The 11,039-nt window shown below is 42.8% G+C and overlaps 1 protein-coding gene across 1 annotated transcript in view; it reads right to left on the reverse strand.

The window, feature by feature from the left end:
• The window catches only part of NAV2 (neuron navigator 2), a gene marked incomplete at its 5' end in the record, with an annotated part of 84,801 nt that extends 74,675 nt beyond the window's left edge, over positions 1-10,126 (reverse strand). The window contains one exon of the mRNA XM_010139801.1: positions 10,004-10,126. Coding sequence (XP_010138103.1) covers positions 10,004-10,126 — 123 coding nt within the window. The remainder of the gene's footprint in view (positions 1-10,003) is intronic.
• Positions 10,127-11,039: the final 913 nt, after the last annotated feature.

Consider the following 11,039-nt stretch of genomic DNA (forward strand, 5'->3'; position numbering starts at 1 on the left):
AAAGAGTGATTACTTTATCAGTCACATGACTAGCTCATCACAGCCATTATAAGGTCAGCCCACAAAATCATGGAGAGAGAGAAGCAGAATGACACTAAAATCAAGAACTGGTCAGAAGCTATTGCAGACAGGGACCCAAACTCAAAGCCACAGCATGGAAGACACCTCAGATTCTACCTCGGGATGTTGGAGGTCAAACCCCCAGCACGCTTTGACCCAAAGGAATGACAGGCAACTCCATGTTGCTATACGGCATATTTGCTTTTAACCTGTATCAACAAAGAAACGGCTTAGTGGTTATCGTTAGAAGCCAAAGAATTTCAACAGAAATTAGAGCAGAAGACTCACATCCTGGCTTCAGTTCAAAATCACGATCTTCTGACTTGTCTGTCTTCTGCTTGCACATTTAAGACATGCGATACGTATAAATGCCAAATTCTTATCACCACCTGACCCATCTCATGGACCCTTTGGTTCAGAAATGCTCTCAAAGCACAGACGGATAAATTCTCCACCTAGGCACAGAGGATAGACACAGTCCCAAAATATGGATTAAGTGGAATACAAGGCTTTCCTGGGTGAACATAACCCCTGTGAACTTCGGCTGGCACAGGACTCTCATATTCCTTTGCCATAGGCTCATGCTGGTGATTCCTCCTTCTCCTTTTCGCTCTCCTGTCTTTCCATGGATGCAGTTGTCTACAAATACATCTCTAGCTATTGCCTGATAATGCTCTGTCGTTCCTTCTGCATTCAAGACAGTTCCAGCTTTGTAAACACAACATTATGTTTCAGTCACCTCTGAAAACAAAAATTAAATCTTTGCAGAAGAATGCAAAAGAAACATAAAACTATGCATGTGCATATCAGAGGGTATCAAAAACCATCACCACTTTCAAAGAGATGTTTAAGGCATTAGGTCATGTTACAAAGAGTATTTCGAGATGCAAGTTTCATAACAAGGATAAATCAATCTTGACAGTGAACATGAAAGAGGGAGTAAAACCTTTTTGAACGCTCAAGGAGGTTTGCCCGTTTCCCCCAAACCAAAACGAATGAATGAGTTGATATATATGAAAATTAACTTAAACTAACAACATAATCACGGAAGATAAGCTTTAAAGTTAAAACTAGATTAAAAGATAAAAATATTACTTGGGGCTGATGAGAGCACGTGGTAACTCCCGAGCAGCTGCTGAGCTGAGCCTTTGTCAGTTAAGAAACAGCAACAACAAAAACTCGTACAGTTAAGAAGAGCTGACCTCAGGCGCTGGACTTTGCTCGGGCGCTGATCGGACTCCCAGCGTTCAGCGCTGAGCCTCTGGCTACTCATTGACCACAGATACTGGACACACATAAACAGCCTCTGGCAGTGGGGCAGTTTCTCAGGCTCCCCTGCTCACAGGTTTCACACTGTTTCAATGCCACTCTCAAATGGCAGCAATCAGTATTAATAAAATTAGATGTTTTATTTTTAGCGAGAATATAAAAACCTGTCACTAATAAAAACAAATTACACACATTTTCACAATACTGCTGTGACAGCACAATGTGGCTCCAAGAGTTTCCGCTGCAATTATTTATGCTGGCCAAATGTATATTTAACTGTATATACTTAAGCAACATAAGGCCATCACGTGAAAGCCTTAATGCCTGTTTATATCACAGCAGAGTTTTTAAGCCCCATGGAGCTGCGTTAACACCGGGCTGTTTAAGTCTCAGGATGCTGAGGGTCAGCTTGGAAAGATCAGGAGCAAAGCGACTCCTTATTCTGTGGAGTCTCAACACGGTCCATAAACCCCGAGTTCTTCCCTTCTGACTGTGTGTCCTACGTGGGAAATGAGAGATTCCCTCTGGATGAAAACCCAGCTCCAGCTGGTAGATAAGGCCTGGGAGAGGAGGGAGCGCACCTCTTTCTGAAGTGCCACGGGAAGAGGGAGAGAGCTCTCCTTTTATCTGAACCTGTCTTCTGCCTCCACGGCTGCTAGGTCAGGGACACTTCGGTTCTTCTGACATCAGTCAGCCCCGAAGTATCCCTCTTACTTCACTACCTTCTTACCACAGGAGCTGCCACTCCGGACAGCTGAAGGAGACGACTGCTTTTGAATTACCCAGCAGTTTACGTACGAGCTCAAAGATGTGGACACCTTACAGCTTCTCCCAGTATGCTGCAGATCTGGACATGTACTGGATAAACTTCAAACGTTTGAGTTAGCTGCCCAAACGAGGAGTCGCATTTCCCTGTACAGGCAATGATCAGAGCCTCTGGATACCCTGAATTCCTTGGAGGGTTCTCCCTGATGACCCAGAGCGCGTCCCCTCACCCCATGAGCAGTACCACCTTTGAAAGCTCTTCACTGAAGGGGACAAAACTCAGACTAAATGACTGAAGATTCAATAAACAATCAATAAAGAAGGACAAACAAAAATCTCCGGTAAAGCTCAGAAGCGCATTCAGGGAGACTCACTCATCTAACATTCGGACTCAGAATTTTGGTATCAGTTTCTACAGAATACAATTACAGGAAACGTTCAGCCACTAAAGACATATCTTAGGTCCTGGTTATTAAGATTTATATTAACATGTAAGCTAATACTAATAGAATATTAGTATAATCACCAGAGAAAAGCAGAGAAGCACAGAAAACTAATAAAAAATTCTAATGGAATGGGCAATTATAGACAACTCCAAAGCCTAATAAATTAAGAGCAAACAAAGACCAAAGGGAAAATCTTTAGATTTTCTGGCAATGAGACATTTCGTAAAAAACAGGATATTTGAAAAAAATCATCTGACTTGAAATTTCCTTTACAGCCACAGTGAGCTCCCACGCTCATCAAATAGCCCCAAACCGGGATTCCTCTTTGGAGCCTGACAGCCATCTGCTATTAGTTTTATCTATTCAATCTCCAAATCCCAAACTCAGAGGTTACTGGTGTAGGTCAGTTGTGAGACCATGTTGACTCTCTTGCCATTCGACATGGAAAACCAAATAACAAAGTCTGCACTATGTCAGCAAGCATTTCACATTCTTTGGTTTGTCATGCAAAGCACAAAGACCCCGATACAGTTCAAAATGGTCTTTGTATCTACGATCTTGTTTACCTTTGGAATACAAGCTTAATTTCCCACATGCCTAAAGTGTTTTGAAAGCCACTTCATAGACAGAAAAGACAGTGCTAATCTCTGGCAAGGGAACCAGCAGTGCCGAGGGCTTCAGAAGAGCCTCCAGATCAGCAGTTGGATCAGCTTTATACTTACACACATAAAGTGGGTGTGTGTGAAAGGAAATGTCGCTTCAGGAAAATCTAGTTCCAGTGGTGTAGAATCATGATTTTGCCATCCCTAGAAGCATATTATCCAGCTGCTTAATTAGGCAGTTTTCCCTATTTCCTCTCTGGAGGAGACAAGGTCCCTTCACCTGTACACACACGCCACAGTGCAACCTTCGAGGGGAAGCGACTAACTGGCCACCGTGGGATAGATGGGCAAAAAGAAAGTCCTAACTTAGCCATGCTGAGGGCACCTGCCACCTTCCATTGGCTTTGTGGTGAACTTCCGCTCCCGACTTAAGCGTTTTAATCAGATGCTAAAGCAGAGCTGTAAACACCCCCTAAAATATAAAGGGATGTGGAATCAGAACTGCGGCAACAAAAGCAAAGGGCATGACACGAGGAAGAAAAATTCAACAAGAAATGCAGTTCCTAAGCCAGCCTCTCTCTGCAGTGTTTACATCTAAGTTAAAAAAGCAATTCTCAAGAAGGGATTTAAACCTACAATGACAGTCAAGCACATAAAGATTGCCTAATTACTAATTTTGCAGGGAACAGCTTGTAATTGCGTGATGTTTTGGTTGGTTGGTTTGGTTTTAGTGTTGAGTGGTAGAACTGAACCTTCTCATGGGAAGAAAGTTCTGAAAAAGGCAAAGAACTGCGCTCACCTGCCTTGTCAGCCTGTGGAGCTACTAAAAGAGGTGTTAGTTAAAAGGGAAGAGGATAATTCTTGGCTTCTTGGATGCACATAGGTCCTAACTGCAGTGAAATCTGCTTTTTTTGTGGCCATGGATACCTGGAAAAGGAACTCTCCCACAGGAAAACAAACTGCATTTTTTCAAAAAATTAACAGGCACAAACCTAAGTACAAACACCCCCCACATCAGTCATACCTCCATTACCGCTACGTGACTTGATAATCTAGAGCCTGGATAGAAAGTTTTAAACAAAGACAATCTCTGCTGAAAAATTACCCACTTTAAGTCATTCCCTCCTCAGAACTGTTTCTAGCCTTCAAACAGCGCCCAACCTCACTATGTTGATTGCTGGAAGCAAATCCTTTGCTGATCATCATGCAATGAGTATAATTAGACCAAGCCTGAGAACCAAACAAAACTTTCCAACGTGGTCCATTCCATCCCACCTCTCCCTCTCTAAACAGAGCTGACACAATCATCAAATCCTACAAAAGTACTTCCCAGAATGTAGTGTACTTCGTCTAGTGTATCGTGTGTATCCCCAAAAGCATGTGGGTGAAAAGAAAGAAAACCAGCCAAACACTCCATTATTCCTGTGTCCACTGAATGAGGTCACACACGGGCCAGGGAGCTGAGGAGAACCGGGTTACCCAGGGAAGGCAGTTCTCACACAGCCACTCCATCTCTGACCTTTTCCTTCTCACCTTCCCAGGAGTTCTACAAAGCATCTTCGAAGAATAAGTCAGAGTTATTAAAATAATAACGCTGGGGGATATTAAACCCCATGCAGCCATTACAGCTGGTGATAATTTCATCCTCTCCTCGGTTAACCCCTCCTTGTTACTCAGGTGATAAATCATCCGTCTCTCTTCTCTACAAACATCGTATCATGCCTTTCCTTGCTACATCTTCCTCTGTCTGACAGGTACTGCCTGTCTTTACGGGTTAGTCTAAACCACTAACACATCCTGCTCAATTTGGGGCAACTGGTTTTCAACTTGTATTTAGTACTGAAAATTCTTGCTTCCACTTTAGACCTGGAGAAAAGCTTATGAGCCCAGAAGCCTGTCACCTTCAGCCCACTGAAATGCATCCCTTGACCAGCCTTCCCTCGGTTGAAAGCAGAACATCTTTTTGTCCTTTTGAGGCTGCTAATTCCAGCCCTCGGGTACAGCTACTACACTTCTGCTTTCAACTACTCTTTGTCGCCTAACTTAGCGATTATTTCATGTAACCTAAAACCACTTCGGACTACAGCTTGTAAAAAGATCCCTTGGAAAATAAAAGTAAATGGTATTGTGATTCTAATCAGCGGATCCCAAGGCCGCAAGATTCAAAGAATCTTTGCAATGTGAATTTCCCTGTTTCTGCGAGTTTTCAAGATAAAGGTGGGATCTTTCGAAGGCACAGATAGGTATCGATAGGTACCAAGGTACAACTTGCCTGCTCAGAAGCAGTGGTATTTTTTTTCCAAGTGATGAAATCCAAGCAGATGCTCAAGCAGAGCAGGAGATCTGTCAGGCATCAATAACCCCACCAACCCTGTGACTTGGCTGTTAGGCAACTACACACATTTATGAACTGCAGCAACTCACAGCTCAGACAGAGCGAGCAACGAATGCTCCAACGCTGGCACTTGCTTTTTCACCTCTATTATCTTAAAACAGAGACTTTGTAATTATTTTCGAGAACCCTATGCTTATTTGGTATGCAGGGTCCTTATACAGGAGCATTCCACTGCCCTAACAAAGGGAAAAAATGGGAAAAGTAGAATTTACAGATTATTTTTATCGCAACAACTGAATGCAAGTCCTGTCGTTGGGGCTTTCCAGAAGTGAAGGAACTGATGGCATAAAATCTTCCTGGCGGAGTGGTTAGTGTTTGGCAGCCACCTTTTTAGCTAAGGTCTCCTGAGGTCTCTAGATGATTTCCATGGATGTAGTTACTCCTTCTCCTGACAGAAAGGACATCCTCATTCCACAAACCCGTTCACTTAAAACACCAGATGAAGCTCCTTGCAAGTTCATTGACTGTGAAACTCCGCAAACACTTACGTCAGCACTCCTGAGGGAGCGCTGCAGGAGCAGGAGATGCTGTTGGGGAAGGAGATGATGGGAATTCCACTGCCGTTACAAGGCAGGAATACCTATTTCTATGTATTTTTACAACAGCTGGGTCCATCTGAAGTTTAAGATGCAGCCCAGTCATGTTTTAACATTTTAAGACAAAGAACATCTCATCTATGTGTCTATCCGTGTCTATTCCAGGCACATTTTCTCTGTTTTTCCCCTTTTCTTAGACATCACGCGCCCACTGCTAAAGTAGCGTAACTACAGCACTGGGTAGTAATGGGTCAGCATTCCCACCGTGAACGGAGGACTTAACTCCTTGTCTGCAAAGCCAGGAATTGCAGACACCTTCATTTAATTTTAGCTCCATTCTCTCAGTTAAAAGGAAACACTGAAAAGACACACCCAGGTTTTAAAGCTGTCTCATCCTACCACAAAAATACATTTAAAATATCTTAACAACTATTTCCTTCTTTTTTCCTTATGTTGTGACATTTTTCCATTGTCTACAATAAAGCAGCACCTAAAGACAATTTGATGTGGCTTCTTATCCAATACCCATCAGCACCATGTCTGTAATTCTGCTCTCAGTGGAACCTGCCTCCTTGCAAAAGCAGTGACATCTCCTCCTCTCCCCACTTTTCAGAACAGGCCAGCGTTGCCCCCAACTTGATGAGTTGCTTCAACTTGCTATTCAGCTCCTCTGAAGCGTGATCCAAGCTCCATGGTTATGAAGGCAGCCCAACAATCTCCCTCCAGCCCTGAACACTAACCCATCCTTTTAGTTAGCTCATCCCTGTAGCAGGAGTCAAGAAATTAAACCGCGGTGAGTGAATGGAAACACGTTCCAGTCAAAGCATTTTACGCTCCAGAAATGAGTACTAACCTCAGCACAAATAAAAATAAACAAACACATAAATAACCTTAATCTCTTTTCACAAAATGCAAAATAACAGCAAAATACTACTCTTCAGCTATTTTTGAAAGCCTATTTGTAGGAATTACTCTAAATCACAGCACCCGGAAAAACCTGCACTCAACAACAGTCTTACTAACAGTGATATACCTGAGCTCTGCTTGGAATGTCCTCCGGCTTCTGCTTGGTTCCTCCTTCACTCCCAATTCTTTTTCCCATCCATCTCTTCTCCTGGTTCCACAGCGCTCTCTGAGATTATCCAAAAATCTTGCCAGAAGCATGAAATGCTGCCAAAATGCCACCTACTGCCACGAGCCAGCTTCGGTTACAAGTCCTTCTGAGTTAAACTGAGCCCGGGCTTGATTTTAACTGAGAGTGTGACAAGACTGCCACTGTAGTCACCACAGACCTGAACCATGATACCGACACGCTCTTGAAGAGCACGTTCAACACCCGAGCTGTGTTCCACCTGGAGTCCACCAGTGCCGCAGCTGCTGCAAGTACCCAAACAAGTGAGCTGCTGAGACAGGTCCTCACAGCCAGCAGCTGCGAAGGTCTTTTGATGCCTCACACTCTTATTCAAAGACATGTCATTGGTGCAACCTCAAATTAAACTGTAGAAGTGAAGCAATCCAGTTTAACCACACTCGGAAGTCGTTACTTAAGCACCTGATCACTGAGGGATTTTTAAAAAGTCATGCAGACATTTCCATAACAACAGCATTAAAGTTAGTCTCGTTGAGCTCACGCTGATTAACACACAGCCTCCTGTCCTATTCACAAGGCTTGGATAAGTCAGTGCAGGTCTGAATTATCTTCTCTAAATAACAGGTTATACAAGTGCGCAATTAAAGCAGGATTTATTCAAATCCAAGTTGCAAATTTCTTCCCTCTTATCTATGTGTATTCATAAATACAAGTTACATATAAGAAAGTAAGGGCGGAATTTAGCAGCTGCGCCTGAGAGAGTGAAATCAACTGAAATAACCAGACGGTACACACCAAGTCCACCTATCTGTAGGAGAGACAAAGCCATCAGTTGCTCATTTGCAACCTTTAAAAAAAATAAATCACAAGCTAAATAAAAAGGTATTTTTTCATTAAGAATGCCTTTGTTCTGTGCACACACAAATTGTCCTGCAGTGAATAAATAAGCTCAGCTGTGTCGTACAACAATTCCATTAACCTTGCAATCAAGCATTAAATTAAATTGCCTTGTTCAGATTTCCCTGCTGCAGGGGAAAACATCGCTTCTACGGTCTGTGCTTTACGTTACCAGAGCCAACGAGTAGAAGCTTCATGACTAAACTTCTACAGTTCCTAACACAAGAAACTAAACGAGGAAGATACTGCAAACCTCCTCCGCTAACTCTTTAATGATTACACTCCAAGGTTCACAGCCTTCCGTGCTCGTTCTCCCATGCATTCAATTAACATCTGCTTGGAACGAGTTATCCGTCATCTTCATACGTTCTCCAGCGTACCAGCAAAGGACCCCGCGCTCCTGCCTGCTCCTCCACTCACACACGCAGGAAGCGAGGAGTTACTGCACTGCTCTGTTCACCTCCCTTCCCTTACGCCAGTTTTCACCCTGGAAAACTGCTGGGCAAACCAAGATTAATTTTTTTGTTTAAACTGCCCCAGCAACCAAAGAGGAGCTATTTTTAAATCAGAAGACTCTGATCTCCCGCCTAAGGTGAGTAGGCTGATATTATAGATAGAAAAGACTAAATCAAAACAACACATAATAATGTCACCAACTCTGCTTAGCAAATAAAAGATGAGAATAATCTACAGGCCAAGTAAAGTGTTGCAAGCACTGAAAATATTTGGCGGAGGAAGGAATTGATGGCAAGGAATGTATCGCCAGCTCTCCAGACTGCTACTTAAACCATAACATAATTTATATCAGACCATTTCTGTACTGTCAACAGGTGGTTTCTCTTACTGTGGCAATTTTCAGATGAGGCTGACATTTGATTCTGTGACTTTAGTTGCATCACCAGGTGGCAATGCCATTACCCACGGGCAGCCAGCAGCGAGAGCTGTTGGCCCTGCACGGGTCTCAAGTTGCAAATTTCAGGAAGATATGAGCCTCTAAAAAATCCAGGCATGTTTTACGACCAGCAAGAGCATGTCGACTTGGTAACTGAAACAGACTTGAGATTGTCTGGGAGGTTTTAGTTCTTTTGTTTAGATCTATCATCCTGTTCTTTACTAACACCAAGAGTACACCAAAGCAGATTTACTAAGGCTTGCTTTGAAGACAAGGCTGGATTCCCCATCATTTGTATTTCCTTAGTAAACCAGGCATCACTCTCAAGAACTTGTTGGTCATATCAAACTTGGTCAACTGCATGATGTCCCAGGAAAGACGTACCAGTAACAAAACAGAAAAAGCCGTTAGTTCCAAAATTGGTTCAAACCCGTAACTTAACATGCACGTTTTACACTTAGGGGCTCCTCACAGAAGGAAAAGGACACAGTTTACCTACTACATCAACAGGAACACTCATCAGGCTTCGGGTTTAGGAGGCAAAGACGCAGCCATAGGCGGATGCCATTAAAAGCAAAAGTATTTAAGCCATTTATCTCAACTCCAAGAGAATGCTGGTGTCATTACTGTCCATCCCCTTGGCTTCCTTTATGATCACTCTCCCATAAATTATGCATTTTTAGTCCCCCAGTTCTTGATCTTTGACCTTGACCACTCAGATCGAATCACTGGACTTGGAAGAATCAGTGGAAATCAGAAGAGATTTCGGTCTTTTTTATTTCAAACACTACTAAAATAGAAGTTTTACATTTTGTTGTGTTGTGTCCTGCCCACAAAAACCCAGATGAGATTTCAGCACAGCAATCAGAAGACATAAACTCAGTGTTAATGTTGACCCCTCTGTGAGCATGTAACCTAAACCACTCTGGCGAAGCCAATATCCAATATATGGATCCACAAAGCTATTTAATCTTGGAGATCCAATACGCATTAGACACAGCGTGGATCCAACGCGCCGTTATACGCCAGAATTCGCTGGATGAGACCTTACCTGTCAGCATCTCCGAGTCCCAGGGAAGTATTACGCTGCATCGTCTCCCGCACCGCAGCCATGCCGTCAGGCAGCCGGTTTAGCCTTCGAGTGTAGAGGCCCAGACCACCGTCAGTCATATACCTTTAAAACAGCAAACGAGGATGTCGTGTTTAGCAAAACAATAAAACTTCTAGATATTATTGTAGTAAGGAAAATTTTGTTCTCTGATTAGATCAGAGACATTTTTTGTCTCCATTCTCTATTACATCTTGCACTCTCATCAATAAGAATTGAATTTCAATGCAACTGCGGCGAAGGAAGAATACTTAATGTTCATTAAGGATACCAAGATGGAAGTAATTCAACATTTGTGAATGCTATCGTTAATGTTCCCTTCCCATCCGAAAAATGCACTGTTTATTCCAACCCGAACTATTCTCTGTGGCTTAAAACAGGATGGAAAGCTCAACCCTGTCACAAGTTAATGGCAAAAATCACATGGAATTACTGCTATATTTTGTCGATGATCCACGAACAATGAGTATCCCAGGATTTACAGTGAGAAATCAAAGTTGCAGCAGCATGAATGAAAATGTTCTTTTACCCTTGTTTTGGCTCCTACGCTGTGCTCTGTCTGCAAGCGTGACCTAGAGCCTCTGCACCTACAAAGAGCCACTATTCTTAGACACCAAGAAGTGCCAGGTGTATACACGATAGTTCAGAAATTGCCAAGATGGCACATTTATTCCTTTCTTGTTTAGACACGTGAAAAACGAATGTTAAATTGAACGGAGATGACAGGTGGAAGACAAGAACAGAGAGGTGTTGCTGATCACCAGGAAGAGTTCCTCACAGAACTGCAGGCTGTGTTTGCTGAAGTCTGTATCGATGCAGACTGCAGCAGCCGTCACATCATGTAATTTCAGGATGTGGTGGTAACCAAGAAAATAAAAGTTTTAAAAGCTGCACAACCACCCAGCACTTTGGTTTAGTTTATGAATAAAATATTTTAATATATTAATACTAATATTAAGAAGTTACTCCAGCCTTCCCT

Source organism: Buceros rhinoceros, unplaced genomic scaffold, assembly GCF_000710305.1.
Source record: "Buceros rhinoceros silvestris isolate BGI_N320 unplaced genomic scaffold, ASM71030v1 scaffold16587, whole genome shotgun sequence".
Taxonomy (NCBI): Eukaryota; Metazoa; Chordata; class Aves; order Bucerotiformes; family Bucerotidae; genus Buceros; species Buceros rhinoceros.